Source organism: Diadema setosum, chromosome 9 (assembly GCF_964275005.1).
Source record: "Diadema setosum chromosome 9, eeDiaSeto1, whole genome shotgun sequence".
Lineage (NCBI taxonomy): Eukaryota > Metazoa > Echinodermata > Echinoidea > Diadematoida > Diadematidae > Diadema > Diadema setosum.
This window is the reverse complement of record NC_092693.1, coordinates 2249472-2268680: the sequence shown is the minus strand read 5'-3', so window position 1 is coordinate 2268680 and position 19209 is coordinate 2249472. Positions and strand designations below refer to the sequence as shown.

The following is a 19209-nucleotide window of genomic DNA, read 5'->3' as shown; positions in this document are numbered from 1 at the left end:
TAGATTTTTTTTAAATTGAAGTAGATGAAGGGAAATTTTCTCTGCTTTCAAGCAAACAACATATTTTGGGATGTTGTCCAGCTCTAAAAAAAGTTAAGAGCCTCTATACGAGACTAGTCATCAAGTCACTCTCAAAAATGATAAAAATAGCAAATTACCTCATACATCAATAAAAAATCATTAAAAATACAAAAACCCTGATTCATTCAACTTCTTCATAACCTGCAGAAGCTCCTGTCCTCAAGCAATGTCAAACACTACCAAAAGTGGCAATTTTCCACTTGACTGATTTTAAATGATTTTTTTGGTAAAAAATAACATTACCTCATCTTTGTACTGCCTTCCCGGTAGGCAATGCGCGAGTTGAATTAGGAGCGTGAGGCCTCTAGCATGCTGTACTAGTGTGTGAACACTAGATGGCAGGCTTTCTAAATGCGTCGTTTATTTGTTGTATGTCATATCCTAAAAATAGGAATCAAGTGAGCTGACTCAAAATCCATACGATCCCTCTCTCACAGTAGGGCCTAAACAATTGATTTTGTATAAACACCCTTCATATATTCAGGGCTCGTCGGAACATTTTATATAATTTTACCACCCGTAACTATTGGCAGCAACGATCATGCCTGACCTACAAGGTAAGACGTTTCTAACAGTCAACAATAAATAATCGGCAGTAGGGCCTAGGTGATTGTTGTGTATAGCTAGCTAGCTAGTCTATGTCAATACTTCTTTTGGTCCCACCTATCTGGTGTTGTGTTGGGGTTTAATCTCCTTAGAGATTCTTTATGATGAGTGCATCTTACTGAGCTCATTAGTAAAACTCACGCTATTGTCAAAGCTGAAAGAAGCGAAGTTATATACTCTCAGTCTCATCATGCCATTGGCAAGAGTTCCATGATGTACCTCCTCCCCCCGCGAGGCCGCTAAAATTGAAAATAAGTGGTAAATTTATGTCTATGAATAAGTTGATCCATGATCTCGGTGGGGTAATTAAAATGGGCATCCATTAAAATAACACGAACTCAAGCACAACCCCAATTCGTTTTAGGTCCATGGACTTACCAAGTCTTTAGGTTATTGGGGTACATATAGAACTCTTGTGCTAGTGTACTTTTGCACCTGTTTGTGAAATGATCTCTAAACGTGCACAAACTCACCCTTGTTATTCAGTAATTAGTAACCTAAAATACTATAATTTACTTGCATCCGAGTCTCCAAAGTCGAATAGAAGTTAAGTTTTAACACTTTTAGTAATTTACCAAGTGTCAGAAAATCGTTTGAAAATCTCGGTTACTTGAAATGCTGCTCTGTACACAAGCACAATATGAATACGTTCAGCGCATGCACTAAGGGTTGATCATTTGGTCTGAGTGTAGCCACACAGCAGCTTTTTCTATGGTGATGTTGACAAGCTAAAATTTGTGTTTCTCTTTTCCCCGGCCAAGTCTTGCATTAGCGGTTGTAGCTGCAAAGCAGTTTAGTGTGTGCGTGAGTGTGTGCTGCCACTTACAATTATGTATATCTTTCTCTTTCTTTTCTATATTTTCTTTTTTCATTTTCAAGTAGAATCTATACCTGAATTTCCCTTCCCTTCCTATCAATCATTTCTTTGTGGATTTTCTTTTATTTAACTTTCTTAATTTCCTATTTGACTGTACTTTGTGCCTTATAGTTGTTTGTTTCCTTCTTGGGTTTTTCCCTCCAACTACAAGGGTCTTTCCTTTCTATCCTCTCCAATATTTGTTTTCTTATGCGTCATTCTAATGAATCATTTTCTTTATTTACATTTTAACCTGGATAATTCTTTCTTTCCTTCCTATCAATCTTTGCGTTCATCCAGTTTTGATCCATATCTCATTCTATTATTCTGCTTCAGTACTTTTCTGTTTTTCAATATATATTTTCTCTTTGCTTTCCTCCTCTTTTCAAACAAATCCATCTCCCCCTTGTTTTCCTTTATAATGCAAGTTCTCTTTCTTTCTTTCCAATATCTTTTGTGTACTCTCTTTTGTAAACCTTTTGTTCCATTTTTTCAACAACAAAAAAAAAAAAACTTCAGCGAAGTCCTAATGCTTACTTTAAATTTTAGGTGTGCTTTTTTGACTTGTAGATTAAAAGAGGCCAAGCAGGAAAAAAAAAAGATATGTCAGTGTGTGTGTGTGTGTGTGGAAGGAGACATTTCTTCTTTTTTTTTTTTTGCATTTTTAAACCTATTTGTTGATGTTGAAATTGTTCTTTTCTATTTCATATATGTTACCTGTGGATGCCAAATCAATCCTGTTCAGATGTCCTCTTTCAACTGAAGGTAAACAAATAGTTCTTTGTTCTTTTGTTACATTTCTCTGTTTGTAAATGATTCCAGAACTTATGGCTGTCAGCACAAATTTTTAAATCATTTGATTGTCAAAGCTGAAGTAAATCAATGGTGATATGTAGAATTCCATGCAAGGAATTTGAAATAGCTTAAATCTCGTACTCAAATCTACACCCTACAAGAGATACAAAAGGTATCATTGCTTCTGTGATTACTTGTTAGAAAGTGTAGAAATCTCTCTTCATAGTTTGCCTGCTATATCTTTGTATATACTTTATTTATGTGGAATATAGTCTCCACAAATAATCTTTAACTGTGTCATTATCACCTTTTGATGTTTTGTAACAACAGTTTTCTTCAAAACAACTAGAGAGGTTTGCAAAGAAAGCAGAAAAAGAACAGAAGGTTCAGCAAGGAAAAGTGAAAAAGGTAAGAAAAAAGTCTTATCTCTAACTGGATATGCAATACTGCATGTCCATTGCATTTCAAAGTATAACACTGTATTGTCACCACCCTTGATCAGTGATTTCTAACATAATTATCCATATATAAGAAAATAATAAGAATTTACAAACTGCATGGAAAATATTCTGAGTTGAACATGTAAAAGGCTTAAGATGAAACAAAATGACCAAAAGCAAAACAGAAAATGGTACATTCGGTTAATAATGCGACCTTGCCAATATTGCATATTGAAATAGCATGGTGTTATATTTCAAGCATCTCTCTAAGTATCTTTCTGTTTTGTTTTGTTTTGTTTTTCATTTAGACCTTCCATTTCAATTTTCCTATTTTGGTGTTTTAGATGATTGTGCTATTGCCAAGAACTTGGATCGGTACAACTTCAAAAGTTATGGAGTGTTAATGATAGCATGTCTGAAGTAAAATTCTTCATTTTCCATATGATTATGTTCAGGTATCGATGCCCTTCCAGATCGTCGCCGGTCACACGAACCGACGAATCACTCGATTTTGAGTCAAATTTTCGATTTTGAGATTTTCAATCATTTCGATAGTAGACATTCCATACTACATATTCTGAAATTCTCAGTGTGTAATTCGGTGTAGTTTTTACGTAGTTATCACTTTTGTAGAAGTATGTAATTCCATTTGTGAAAATTATTTGTTTTCCCCATAGACGCGTGTGTTAAACAAATCAGGCGATTCGACGGTTCGGTGACCGCGCGTACTACATTTGTAGTACGCGCGGTCACCGAACCGACGAATCAGTGCGCATTGACTTGTGTGTAGTTTTTGAGATTCGGCAGTTCATTGACCACGCGCACAGTGCGCGTACTATGTAATACATGTGTTGACAATGACAACGCTCAATGTACATGTACATATGGACACACATGGAAAATGACAACGTTCTTTGCAGACCGAAAACACATGCATGCAGCTCTTTGACGATTTCCCGCTTATTTGTTAACAATACAATTCGATAAAAACTTCACAAGTTAGGGCAAGAATTGAAGTCTAATGTACTACAAAAATAATTGGAAATTATAGACATGAAAGTGTAGCAACCATAAGTCAAAAATGGGTTAACTTCAAACGTGATTTTCTCGAATTGTCATTCTTACGCAAACCTGAGGGATTCGTCGGTTCGTGTGACCGGCGACGAGATGTATATCCATCAAGTCATAGATTGTTCCTCTTCTTTGAGACATCTCTGACATGTCTGTATTGGCAAGTGCGTAAGAGTTGAAAGTATGATTTTTCTTCATATGTACTCAATCTATTTCTTCCCCTCCCCCCACAAAGGCTCTGGAGCAAGGGAATCCAGAGGGGGCCAGAATATATGCTGAGAACTCCATCCGCAAGAAGAATGAGTACCTCAACTTCCTTAGGATGGCATCCCGAGTCGATGCTGTCTCATCAAGGATACAGTCTGCTATGGCCATGAAACAGGTGAGAGATGATGATTAAAATTCATCTTCAGTTATTGCTGCAAAACTGGGCATTTTAAAACACCATAAATCCCATTAAGTTGCTCGTAACATGAGCAGACTTACTGCATGATACCACGAGAGATGCTGGTGCATGTGTGTAGAATGTATTGAGTAATGATGATTAAGTTGGATGCCCTTATTTCATGGAATATCAAAACATATTGTCTTTGTCCTACGTACTGCTCTCATCTCTGACTCATACAATATTTTGTATTTTATCAAGGTCCGCTCATATCGAATTCAATACCAGATGATATTCGTAAAGTTACCTCTTTTAATGTATTCAAACGTAAACTTTAAAGGAGAATTTTATACAAAATTATTATTCCTAAGTTCTTGACATGCTTGGCTGGCATTACATGTATTTCATCTAATGCTTATAATTCACTTTGTGTTTGTACTGTCCTCGTAATGTAAATGTAGTGTTTTGTGTATCATGCTGTATTCATTTTTGTTTTGTTCTTACATCTGTATATTTGTTCATCTCGTTTATAGATATGAAAATGATGACCACCAATGCATTTTTTAAATTGATTATGTGGGTCGGCCAGATTTTAAGGAAACTTTTAATTCCTCGTTGGCTGCTTCCCTTCAGCTTTATGTATTCCAAAGATCCGTCTTTACTCTGTGCTTGTCATGACTGTTAATCAATGTCTTTCTGTGTTGTTGTTTTTTGTGCTGAACAAATGAATTCAGTTCAATTCAATTCAATTCAATTCAATTCAATTCAATTCAATTCAATTCATTTCAATTCAGTTCAATTCAATTCAATTCAATTCAATTCAATTCAATTTTTAGGTGTCCCATTTGATTTCATCCAATATGATAAAATTGTCTAATTCACTTTCACTATATGATTATATTTTTGTGAATATCATCTTTCAATTAGGTTACAAAGAATATGGGTCAGGTTGTGAAAGGACTGGACAAGGCCATGCAGTCTATGGACCTCCAGAAGGTAGGAATCCATCTCTACATTTGTTGTCTCAAGGAAATCCAATCACATGGCAGTAGTGTGTTCATACCTGTCAACATTTTTACGTGCTCTTTGCAGCTATTGTGGATGAGTTAATAGAACACTGGACCATCAGTGACAAGGTCCCTGATTCAAGTCCCATGGCTGCAGCTGTCGTGCCCCTAGGCAGGGCACTTTATCCTTATTACCTTGCCCGTTGCATAAAACTCCAACCGGATTTTTTTCCGGTTGAAATCACAAAATTCTGGTTGGAAGCTTCCAACCAGAGTTTTTATGCAACGGATTTTACATTCTTAGATTAGCAACCTTAAAAAATTCAGGTTGGGCAAATCCCAACCTGAATTTTTTAAGGTTGCTAAAAAAGTTTTATGCAACGGGACCCTGCTGGGTTTCATGGTCACAAGCATTCACTTCTCCCAACAGGCACTTGAACCAAATCAAGTCAGTCATATCAAATCAAATCGTTAATATTGAGACTAGGGATATTTTTCATAAATGTAATATACATCATACTTTTGATTTCCCTAGCATGCAGTGTCCAGTAAGGATTGTGTTTATCAATATAAAAGGCCTTGCAGAAAGATGTGTTCAGTTAATGCAAGAAAACTATGATATGGATCACCAGAATCAACTTGTTCAATTTACATATCATCACTGGGGTAACAAGACCTTCTTTCTCAAAAATCATGAATCTTTAGAAGAGGGAAAGATAATTTCATTTTTGCAACATCCCCACAAAATAAATCCAATGTTGCCATGTAAAAACATTGTTTTTAATTACATTGATAATATTGTAGTATTTCAAAACTTATATCAGCATTTTTTTTTGTTCAGAACTGTTACCATCTTCCCTAGGAAATCTGTTTGTAAGATACCACTGAATAAATATAATGAGATGTGATATGTGTCATCATATTCTCTGTCAAGTTTGTTGTTGTTGTTGTTGTTGTTGTTTTTATTATTATTGTTTCCTAACTTTATCTCTTCTCTGGTCTGGGGTCATTTCATGTTTCTAGATATCAGCCATCATGGAGAAATTTGAAGGGCAGTTTCAGGACCTGGATGTACATACTCAGGCAAGTACCCTTTCTGGCACAGCAGCCTTTCTCCAGACAAGCCGTGTTTATTTGCCCTGTTTGCTATGTAGAACAGGGAAGGATTAACAGATTAATAATTTCTGGAGGATTAATTTTCCATTCCCTAGAAACTTCTGAAGAGCCAGTGCTGATGTCCTGTGATTCTTCTCCATTTGTTTATTTCCCTGAATGTCCAGGCTAGCATACTTACATTCAAAGACTCCTGCTGGCAAAAAGTTCTCTATACTTGTGCATACACTTCCTGTCACAAGAAGTACCCCACAAGTGATTAAAGACATAATATCCCTTTTGCATGCAATTTTTTTGAAAAATTGGTGAGAACACTTGGGTATTGGAGAAAACACCATTTGGAAACCTCCTGTAATTTTTTACCTCAAGAGGGTCTTTATTTGTTTAGATAAATTGACCGTTAAGATTTGAATAATTCTTTCGTACTTTGAAAAAAATTACAAATCTAAACTACTAGTCTAGTTTTACAGACCTGTGTGATGCACTTATGTAGTTTATGTAAGTGGTGTGTTGTTATTTGACAGCTTTAACACACATATCTTTTTTTCTTCCAAGTATAAGTATCATATTACAACCACAGGAGGATTAGTGTATGCAGCTGTGCCTAGTACACAGAATACCATGGTGCATTATTTGAATTTTAATGGCTAACGACCTTCAAATATCACAGAACTGTTATAGCTTTACAATAGTCTTGTCATTCCGATGGAATATATCATGTTCTGTGCTATTTGGGATGGAATGCAAGAGGGATGGCCCATCGTTAAGATAACCACATCATTACAATGGGACATCATGTAAGATAATTTAATAATGGTAAATTAGTCTCAGATTTCTCAGTAAAAGCTTATCAGTTTGTTTCCCAAAATTTTGCTGATTTCTGGCACCTGTCTTCTAGTTTGCTTCAGGAAACTTACTTTTGAAGATCCATTCTCAGGTTTGTAGAGTCCAACTGCTAGATGATGTCCAAAAATTGTCCTCATTTACAGGTGTTGGAGGGCTCCATGGGTGCTGCCACGACCCTGACCACGCCCGAGGACCAGGTGGAGAGTCTCATCCACCAGGTGGCAGAGGAGAATGGCCTGGAGTTGATCAGCGACATGACCGCGGCCCCAGCCCCGGGGTCGGCCACTCTGGCCTCGGGCTCAAGAACACTGGAGCAGGAGGACCACCTTACCCGCAGGTTGCAGGCCCTCAGGGAATGATTGCCCACCCCGCCCTGGTGTGCCCCCCCCCCCCCCATTATGTGAGGTATTTTCATGTTATAGTGCATTATTTTGTAAATATGAATCCAGATGCTAACATTTGAGAAAAAAAAATCAAAAACAAAGTGAGCTAAGTACTGTGGTAGTATTTTCAGTTTGCTTTTATTTCAGCCAAAGACATGAAAGATGAGTGTAGGTGGGATCTTTTCAGCATCTCAGTCCAGTTGCTTGTGTCATACATCAAAAAAGTGGGCTGCTTCTTCAGATCAGTGCATATGTGTTGATATTCTGTATCCTTGACAGTCCTGTAATGATCTTAGTTTGGCATTTTCTTGGTGATTTCTAACATCACAGTGCCCAGCAAACACTGATTTCATATAGAAGGACATACAAGGAACAGAGAATAGATACCCCTATGCCACAGATAAAGGTTTGATGATTGTACTTACAGAAGATTACCAAGCCCTTTCCCCACCATACTACAAGGTTACACCATGTGGGTGATAGATATCATCAGTGAATTAGCTAATGTTTACGATACTCTAGGGTTTTATCCATTCCCTAAGTAATCTTTGATTTCAACAGGAAGTATGACTCTATTCAGAATGAGTAGGCAAGTTTCCATTGTACGTGATGTTTGATGTGGAAATGGGTCTTTTCACGGTAAGACCAGAATTTTTTGTGTGCGCTTTAATTTTTATTAGCTCACCTGAGCCAAAGGCTCAAGTGAGCTATTGCGATCGCCCTTCGTCCGGCGTGCGTCGTGCGTCGTGCGTCGTGCGTAAACTTTAACATTTTTATCTTCTTCTTGAAAACCCCAAGACCGATTTTCATCAAACTTGGCAGGTAGCATCCCTAGGGGGGTTAGGAACTCAATTTGTTAAAATGGGCACCATGCCCCACCCAGGGCGCCCCCAGGGGGGCCCAAATCCCCCAAAATTAAGGAATCTGTAAAAATCTTCTTCTCTAGAACCAGAAGTGATAGAGCTAAGTTAATACTATGAGTTAGTACATTGATGACTGTAGTTTCAAGTTTGTTCATGGCAGAATCAGGGGTGCCCCCCTTGGGACCCAGGGGAGGGGGGTGGGGAGGGGTCCTAATGGGGCCTAAATTATACATTTTCATCTTCTTCTTGAGAACCCCACGACCAATTTTCACCAAACTTGGCAGGTAGCATCCCTAGGGGGTTAGGATCTCGGTTTGTTAAAATGGGCACCATGCCCCACCCAGGGGCCCCAGGGGGGGGGGGGGGGGGCAAACCCCCCAAAATGAAGGAATCTTTAAAAATCTTCTCTAGAATCAGAAGTTATAGAGCTAAGATAATACTATGAGTGAGTACATTAATGACTGTAGTTTCAAGTTTGTTCATAGCAAATCCAGGGGTGCCCCTCTTGGGGGCGGGGGGGGGGGGGGGGGGGGGGGTGGGAAGGTCCAAATGGGGGCCTGAATTGTACATTTTCATCTTCTTCCTGAAAACCTCATGATGGATTTTCGTCAAACTTGGCAGGTAGCATCCCTAGGGGGTCAGGATCTCAATTTATCAAAATGGGCACCATGCCCCACCCAGAGGGCCCCAGGGGGCCCCCAATTCCCCCAAATTAAGGAATCTTTAAACATTTCGGCCCTTATTGTACATTTTCATCTTCTACTTGAGAAGCCTGGTCAAATTTTAGTAGAGCTGTGAATAATTTAGATTAGTGACTGCGTGAAAGGTGAACTTGCGATACTCAGGTGAGCGCTAGACCCGCGGGTCTCTCGTTTGAATTTAGCGAGAGCCAAGATTCACAAAATTGAAATGCACACACAAAAAAAGTTTTTGTCTGCAGTACAAGCATTGAGTATTGGTGGCAGTTCACGGAAATTTCATGTGGCAAAAAATGCCATTGGCTCCAATTCCTCGAAAATTTCATGCCGTGAATATTACTTGTTTTACAATACCTTGCAAACTTTTCATGGTTGGTCATAATTCTGTCCTGTATGAAGACAGTGTACATTATGCGCTTTATGCAGTTGGAGGACATTTGAACACAATGTTTCTTGTAATCCTGCTCCACTACTGTGATAGAAACATTACGACGCATATCTAATGTTTGAATCCTGTGATTGCGCTGTTTATTCACCGTAACTGTCTTGATAATGATTCTTTCGCTTGTATTGAAGCATCTAGTGGCTAGTGATGTAAGTTTCTTGGCGAGTATATGTTTCTGAGATTTCTCAAGCAGAAACATGAAAAGAGGAGGTAAATTATCTTACAATTGAATGTTACATGTATGTCACCTCAAGATAGGTGATCACAATACCAATATTGATTAGCATAGCTTTGATACACTGCATTTTAACAGATCTTTTAAAAAGTTTGCTTTTGAATAGCTTGTAGAAGAGCAACAACATATTTATCTGTAACATACATATTATGGTAACTGTCTTCAGGTGTTGGCCTATTTCTTGGCCATTTGGCCACGGGGATAATGCCAGTTTCAATAGGCAGGCTGTGTATTTTGCACATACTGTATATTGTGAGACAGTGTGCCTCTAGTTGGTAAGACTGAGTATTTATGGATTCTAATAAGTCCTGACTCACTTCTTTTCATCCATCATAAAACTGCTAAACTCTCCAAACTTTGTTAGCCTTACAGTTCTCTTAAAATTTGGAGCAAAGATGTTAATTGATGTCACTAGATTATATACTGAAAATGTGGACACTTTCGACTTTACAAGCACTATTCCAGTTCACTTGATGATAATTTTGTTGAAAAGAGTATTTCTATCCGTCTTCATGTATCTCAAAAATATTTTTGTTTTTTATTTCTACTCTAGTCAAGTAAAACGCAAAATTGGCACACACACACACACACACTCAAAAAACAGAAACACTGAAATATTCAACATTTGCAAAGTCAGGTGGGACTGACTTCGAAGGTTGTTTCCTAGTACAATGGAAACTCGATATAAAAGAGATCTGCTATAACAAAATATCTTCTATAACTAACTAATTTCTCTATTCCCAATGAATTTATTTCTTTTGTTTTGTATCATTTATTGACTACTGATATAACAAAATATCTGATCTGATACACATGTGTATAAAGCACAAATTATCTTGGTCCCAAGGATCGTGTTATACTCAATTCCACTGTACAATGGAACCAAAAGTAAGATTTCCAACAGAACCCTCTAATACCAAGTTGATTTTGCAGGTCACATGTCTTTATATTTCTTTTTTTTTTTGTACCCTAATAAAGTGAGGTAATTGCCATGATTTTTTGGTCCGCGGTTTAACAAGGCTCCCCTTTACTTCCCTCTCTTACAGTCTCTTTGCTGTATTAAAAAATAAAAAAAAAGAATAAAGAAATTGATTACCTTCTCTTGTAAATGTAACTTTTGAAATCCACCATCACCTTATGTATCTTATTCCCTGTAACACGAGAAGAGTTACATGAATCTGCTTTTTGATTTCGGGTATATCATAAATGGTGACTGCTGTAAACTTGTTCTTCAACAAGATATATTCTTTGTTACATATCTAGAAGTCTGTGGGTCTACCAAAGAGTAATTCCATCAGCCTACATGTGTATGGTTTTGCCATGTGTCTTAGGGTTTTTTGTAGTTTGATAATTGCTATTGTTACACAATCATATACTGTTGTTGTTGTTTTAAAAAAAAAACAGTATATGTGCATAACCATTGAAGTTTGAAATTATGTAACTTACTGAGTGCATTTATTTGTAGTATTTCGTTTCTAGTGTATCGCTTGTCAACTTGTTCTGCATGTGCCTTTGTTATTATTTCTTCTTATGCTACTCTGCTTAGTGTGAAGAGAAAAAGAAGAAAAAAATGGCTGTAAAAGAAGAAACTTTGGCAGAAATTGTGAGAGTTTACCCTACTTACTACAAGGCGTCGTCCTGTTCCTTTTCTACACACAGCTCTACAGTGAAGTTTGTTGTTAATCTCATTCACACTGATACAGTATAGCGCTACCCAAAAGTGTGACTACAAGCTGTCATCTGAAAAATCTCCAGTCATACTAGGAAACATATGATATATAATTACTGTATATGAAATTACTGGAAATAAGCAGATACTTGGGAAGAGGAGATACATATTCGTGATGCTGAATGCTGAGAGCATTGTTGAAGATGGATTTGTGCGATGGGGACATGAATAATGTACAGCTGTACATGTAAATGTATTTATCAATGTCCTATAGAGGGCAGCAGATAACTACACTGTATCTTGTCCATGTATGGCCTACATGAGCTTTGATCTCGGCTCATCGAAATTCAACACTTCTCCAGAGATAGTTTAGTAATGATACAATGACACACCGCCAGGATTCAAGGTCAACAAGAACACATTCATTTATCCTTTAAAGGGAAGGTAAACCCAAAGAGCAATGTGGATTGAGTGAAAGCAGCAACATTAGTAGAACACATCAGTGAAAGTTTGAGAAAAATCGGACAGTCGATGCAAAAGTTATGAATTTTTAAAGTTTTGGTGTTGGAACCGCTGGATGAGGAGACTACTAGAGGATATGACGTATGAGTGGACAACAATACAAAGAAAATATAAAGGATATTCAACAAAAATTCACTTTTCTAGAATTATGAAAGAGCAGTGGACCAACCGCTTTCAGAAAGCAGGGGGAATAATTGCTACCCTTAACATATGTCAATATGAAGTTGATGGAATTTGTAATTTTCATGAAAAATGGATTTTTGTAGTATTTTCTTGATATTTTCTTGATATTGTAGTCCACTCATACGTCATAACCTCTAGTAGTCTCCTCATCCAGCGGTTCCAACACCAAAACTTTAAAAATTCATAACTTTTGCATCAATTGTCCGATTTTCTTCAAACTTTCACTGATGTGTTCTAATAATTTTGCTGCTTTCACTCAATCCACATTGTTCTTGGGGTTTATCTTCCCTTTAAACTCTCTCAGACCCTGAGAACTTGTTTGTTATGTTTTGATTCTTAATTTCTTGACTAGACAGAGCATATCTTTAGCATTTGTTATGTGTTGATGTTTGGTTTTTGTTTTTCCACTCATAATCGTTCCTATGTTTATCATAGCAAAAATATTATTTCAGCCTGGCAAAGAATTATACTTTTAGCAGAAATCATACCCAAAGTATGTGTATTGTGTAACATGATGATTTTTTTTTTTTTGAAGGTTCCCCCCTCTCCCACTAGATTAAGAAAGTGCCAAAAACCAAAATCTCTATTTCAGAATTCCAATATCTTGTTTTTGTTCATATGAGTTAGGATTAAGGTAACTACACTTTTGGAAATACATTGTAATAAAGAAGAGAGAAAAAAACAACAACAACAACACATTTTGCAGGTGGCATTCCTTCCTGGTTACTTCTAATTGATTTTGTTTGATTGTAAAATATGCTGTTTGTGGCTTGTGTAGATATACATACATGTATAATGAAGATGCACTTGTACATGACTGTATTACCTCAGCTGCATTTACGAGCAAGTTAATCATAGAAAAGTAATACAGTACTCTTCTGTTCTCCGCAAGATTTTTTTTTGTTTGTTTTGTTTGTTTGTTTGTTTTTTAAATCAGATCACAAATTTCTCGAATGTTTCAAGGGTAGTCAGTGTGATGTTAGATTTACAGAATATCAGCAGTGACAATAATGTACACTGTGCACCATTCTTTGCAAGTTTCCTTGTCGAAAGTGGCCATATCATTGTGTGTATTTGACATACATGATGTGTATGTATGTTCGCAATTAAAATGTGCTCGTACCAGATAGTTCAAATCAACGCAAACAGCAAGCTCTTCTTTCCCAATGTTTGGAACCAGCTCTTTAATCTTGCATTTCAAAACTACTGTGTATATTCTGTCAGGAGTCATGTTTTTGGTGTCTACGCTGATTAGTAATAACATCAGTGAATTAAGTTTATTTCTTTGTTCTTGTTTTTTTCTAGGAAATCAAACGAAATAGCACTATCCAGTAAGTGCCAGAGATGGAATAGGGATGGTTCAATTGGGTGTCCATTGTCTTTGTCGCACTTCTATAACGTAGTAAAGCATCTTCAATACTCAGTCTTAAAATCTGATGGTCCTGTAGCCGTACATCTCAAGTTTATTGAGTAATCGGACATTTGTGTATATTATCTGACTGTAAAATATAATATGTCATTTTCTAAACAACGTGATTATGTTAAATAAATATTACTGACGATTTAAACCATGAGCTGGTGAAAGTTTTCTTCGATTCGTGATTGTAGTGGTGTGCCAGGTTGTAAGCTGATAGTTACATAGCTTTGGTGCTCCATAATTATGTGGTAGTCCTGGATTGAAGAGATGGTACTTATATTGTATATTCTCTTGTTCGATTTCAAGGGAATCGTTGGTAGTTCAGTGTATATCTTGGTTGATTCCTCGAAAGGAGAGAGCTGACGACACATCGCTAAACTGTGTCCAAAATGTCGGGCGCCAAGTTAGTTCTTCCCGGTTCTTTTACCCCTTCTGTACCAGTGAGTCAAATGTGCCCCAAAAATTCGCACACATATACCTGGGACAAGAAATGAATCTAGCATGCAGAGGGTTAACGAGATCTGTACATGAAAGTCGTTCATGTATTAAAGGGATTGTACAGTACTGGTTGAGGTGGGGATTCAGGTTTATAACATTGATACGTGAGATAAGGAGAAACCTCTTACGAAATATGAAAGAGCATGTGATTTTAAGAAGGATTCAAAGTTTATTTGATGAAAATTGGTTTTCAAATGGCTGACATATCAAAAAAAGTGATGATAATAAAAGGCGACAGGCCACGCCTTTTATTAGGATCTCTTTGTTTCACCTTGTTTTTGGATATCTCAGCCATTTCAAAGCCGATTTTCATCAAATTAACTTTTGATACCCCTTAGAATTGTATGCTCATTGACATCTCATAGAGTGGTTTCTGAATATCTCGCAAAACATTAAAAGCTAAATCCTCACCTCAACCAGAACTGTACACACCCTTTAACAACCCAGTTTCAAGAAATTTGCACGCCATCTTCAATCTACCATTAATACCGTGCAAGCAACAAACTACGAACATCTCCGATTCTATGCTCGTGCGCTAAGCGTTTGTGAATGACATCGAACAAGAAAACAGTCATCATGAAGTTGCATCATCATTCAGGAGGCAATTACAGCTGTTGATAATTGACTATCGTGATTTATTCTTTCATTGTTGCAAACATTTACTATCTAAATCATATCGCTATCTGTAACTTTACGTGTTCCTAGAATCTTATTATAGACGTTGCCATAAACTGCTGACTGGCCCAATGGATCTGCATACCTTGTCAGCCATGACGGATTCTGCCAATTAATCGGCCTGTTTTTTAAGAGAAAAATATATTTGTTAACAAATAAGAAATTGTGATTTCATATTAGTGAGTGATATATTAAATGATAAATTATTCCGGGAATATCAGGATGTAGCTATTTGGACATTCGTAGTTCTACCGCCTATTGCATGGCAACTTTACCGCGTTAAACCTGATCCGCGCTTTGACCCTCGCCACTTTGCTTGTTGACCGATTTCTTCGGCTTTCCGGCTGGCGGTGAGACGCGCCGAAACCAGGACTCCTGCTGAATCTCTTCCATGTTGATGCGTCGTTTAGCGGGTGACAGGATGCGACAGATCAGATCTTTACAATCGCTGTGAACTGCCTTGTTGCTAGGGAAACCAGGCGGCCGCTGTACCTGATTCAGCAGGACCTTGTGGTTGGTGTCGTCATACGGCAGGCGACCGAACATCATGGTATAGAGAATAACTCCCATGCTCCAGATGTCGCCCAGCATCGGACAGTATGGGATGCCACGCAGGATCTCTGGAGGCGCGTAGGCGTAGCTTCCGCAGTACGTCTCGCTCAAGATGGTCCTACCCGGCTCGGGCGGTTTCATCTTACTGCGCGCGAAACCAAAATCGGTGATTTTTAGAATGTTATTTTTGTTAAGGAGTAGGTTCTCGCATTTCAGATCGCGGTGAACTACTCCAAGGTTGTGGCAGTAATCCATTCCGTCGACCAGCTGGTGGAACCACGTTCCTGCCTGTGTCTCAGGAACGGCACCATTGTTCTTGATGAAATCAAGCAGATCTCCATTGTCCGCTATCTCCATGATGAGGTACACGCGACTTGTCGTTTCGATGGACTGCAGAAAGCAAATTAGGTTTGGATGCTTCAAAAGTTTCACTACTTGAATCTCGCGCGGTAGGAACTTGATGAGGTAGTCCTCGGGGGCTTTTCGTTTGGAGACAACTTTGACGGCCACTTTGCATTTATGTTTGTTGGAGTAGGCAGATTTGACAGATGCATAAGACCCGTGCCCTATGTTTTCGAGCACGGAGAACCCGTGTGTTTCCAGAACAGACTGTCCCTTGTCCTTTGTACTCGCTGTGGACTGTTTGGGGTCATTCTTTCCCGTCTTCGTGTCACTTGCCATTGCAATAGTTTCCCCCCTAACAAACAGTCGTGATCACAGCACCACACTCCACTGTTATCCCATCTTTTGAGAATACTGTCCACGTGTCACTTTCCGCTTTTCATCTCTCTCGTCTAAAGTTTGTTGGAAATCTGAATGTTGCATGACGATCTCACGTCACGTACTATGGATACCTGGCAGCAGGTGAGGAAGCGTTTCCAAGGTACACTCGCGGAAAGCGCGCATTGATGACAATGCACCCTTGTGACGTGTCACGCGTCAACACAGAGGGGATGCGCGTGAAACATGCGCATGTGTAAAACCCTATTAGTAGGGCAGATAATTATGTAACAAAATTTGGCCGAGATGCTCACATCTGGCGGAAAGTATGAAATTTTGCATATAGGGGTATTTTGGGGCGCTGATTTCAAATATTGCCGGATCCAAGAGATCTGACCACGGGGTCGGCCGCCATTTTGAATTCCAATATGGCCGTCATCACAAAACAAATCTAAAGATCCCTATCTTCAGTTCTGAATGACCTGTGGCACCAAAATTTGGTACACATGAGCGTTTTGACATATTGACTTTGATGACAGATTGATTTGAAATGTCTGACAAACATCGAATGGCCGCCATTTTGAATTCCAATATGGCCGCCTCGACGAAATATTGGGCCGAATGCATAAAACAAGCAATTGCTTGTAAGCTATTGCTTCAAGCAAAAGCACAAGCTTGTCTAGCAAAAGGTCTAGCTCAAGCAATTGCTTAAATCCATATGCATAACCTTTTGCTAGTGCTTATACCTTTTGCTTGTCCCGCACAAGCAATAATTGCTTGCGTTTTCAACAAAAGGGACGTCACGCCTGTGCGAACACAAGAACAAAGGCGAGTGTGGCAGCATGCATTTGAAAGGGCATGTGTGTGCAGAAACATTTCCTGGGCCCCGTTTTATCAAAAGATAAAATCGATTTTAAATTTCCTTACCACACAGGCCGCCATAGACTTACAGTTGAAATCAACTATATAATCGATTTTAACTCTTCATAAAACAGGGCCCTGACATAGCAGAAGAGCTATGAAATGACACTCATAAATGCACACACAGACGCACACGCACACAACTATACACACACTCGTATTACTGGCTGATTCCCATCACTGCTTACAATAGCCCGCATCTGCCAGATAGCACGTGGAGAGACGTGTCCTTGCTCTCCACCGAAGTGAGACATCCTACCTGTTTTTCATCAAATTTTGCGTGCTAACCACTGGACATTCCCGTTGTTGAAATGAAAAAATTCTTACTCTACTTAAGAGTAATTTCTTGTAGATTTATACCACTCCTTCACAATTGTTGTCTTTCTTCCATGAATATGAAAATGATACTTAAAAAGGGAACGTCCCAGATAAGCAAAAGCTCAAGCTCATTTTACAGAGCTTGGAAAATCGTAAGCAATTGCTAGCAAGAACTAGCAAAAGGTATGTTTTATGCATACGTTTTTAAGCAAATGCTTGGTCTCTAAGCAATTGCTTGCGGACAGCAAGCAATTGCTTGTACTTGCTAGCAAGAGCTTCTGCTCGCAAGCATTATTGCTTGTTTTTATGCATACGGATTCGAGTAAAAGGCTAGCACAAGCATTTTGCTAGCGTTTATGCATCCGGCCCATTCAAAATCCCTATCTCGATTTGTAAGTGGTGAGTGACGCTGAAATTAGGTATTAACAAGTATTTTAACATACTGAGTTAAAATATTAACTAATGTGATGTGTCTGACAAACGCAATGCCTGCTATTTTGAATTCCAATGTGGCCACGAAGACAAACACCACGACTAACATTCACGGGCATGTCAAAAAGTGCAGCAAAAAGGAAGCATAATGCACCTTTCACTGACGTCACAATGTAAAAACGGCAGCGCGCACTCAATCAGTTACAAACGCGCGCTCAATCAGGTAGCCTAATTTACAAACCCGACATAGAGATTTTCAACACTCCAACATGACAACTTTGTATAAAAATTCAAATTGGCTGCCGTGCAGCTTGTCAGACATATAAAATAAGTCTGTTATTGAAGTCATCATATCACCATGCTTTTATGTATCAAATTCCAATGGCCTATGCCATTCAGAACTGAAGATAGGGATCATTGACGGCGGCCATATTGGAATTCAAAATGGCGGCCGACCCCGTGGCCAGATCTCTTGGATCCGGCAATTTTTGAAATCAGCGCCCCAAATTACCCCAATATGTAAAATTTCATCCTTTCCGCCGGATGTGAGCATCTTTTTCACATATCTGCCCCACTATTTATGTCTAGAAGGGCACTAAAAGGGGACTGACTTTCGATCCCATGAGGCAGAATCTTCGTTTATAGAGGCAAAATGACAAACGTGAAAGGTAAACATACATACACACACACACACACGCACACACAGACCCACACACAGACGTGCAACACAACATGCACCAACGGGGAGGGGCTGGGGAGTGGGGACACAATGATAATTGAAGACAAAGGCGTAGTGTGCATCAGTGCATGGGTGTCAATATGCAGGGAGCCAATATGGAGCGGGATAAAGCACCGGAGAGAACACTAAGGAATTGTAATTTTAGACGGCCCGCGATGACCCCCAAGCATTAGGATGGGAAACCTAACAGTATATGAAGAAAGAGAAATTAGAAGGTAACATCACATAAGATCTGGAACAACACAATGATGATGGGTATCAAAAGGAGTGAAAAAGTAACAAGAGAATGAGGCCCTGCTGAAGAGGGGTCCAACAGTATGCATAGAAATAAAAAAGACAAAAACAAAGAAAAGCTGGTGTACAAGAGTGTGGTTAAAAAAAAAAAGTGAAAGTGGAAGCCAACCCGGAAGAAAACTTATAGGTGATCCTAGCCAAAAGAAGATGACGGTGTTTCTTTAATATGCGTCTTCATGACAAGTTCAATCTCTGGTATCTCAGCAGATAAGTCCTTATGAATTTAACAGCGCCTGCGAGGAAGAAAACTTGTTGTCGTTGTTGTTGTTGTGATTGCTGTTGTTATTGTGAATGTGTGTGTGCGAGTGTGTTTGCTAGTACACTACAATGTCAGCGTATCGATGATCGGCTGATATGGCAAAAACTATAGGAGGGTCGAACTACTATTATGACGCATGCACAAAGCCCGAGCGGTTGCTATGTCAAATGGCATTCATATGATATG

At 38.6% G+C, this 19209-nt stretch overlaps 2 protein-coding genes across 2 annotated transcripts; one reads left to right on the top strand and one right to left on the bottom strand.

Annotated features, from left to right (window-relative positions):
- Positions 1-613: 613 nt before the first annotated feature.
- Positions 614-8240, top strand: LOC140232742 (charged multivesicular body protein 1a-like). The gene is made up of 7 exons (XM_072312859.1): positions 614-638; positions 2289-2308; positions 2669-2746; positions 4085-4231; positions 5162-5230; positions 6265-6324; positions 7344-8240. The coding sequence occupies exons 1-7, from the start codon at positions 623-625 to the stop codon at positions 7557-7559; spliced, it is 606 nt and encodes a 201-aa protein (XP_072168960.1). The 5' UTR covers positions 614-622; the 3' UTR covers positions 7560-8240.
- Positions 8241-14727: 6487 nt separating this feature from the next.
- On the bottom strand, positions 14728-16164 carry LOC140232970 (testis-specific serine/threonine-protein kinase 4-like). Its single transcript, XM_072313076.1, has one exon. It carries the CDS (start codon positions 16019-16021, stop codon positions 15068-15070), a length of 954 nt encoding a protein of 317 aa, XP_072169177.1. The 5' UTR covers positions 16022-16164; the 3' UTR covers positions 14728-15067.
- Positions 16165-19209: the final 3045 nt, after the last annotated feature.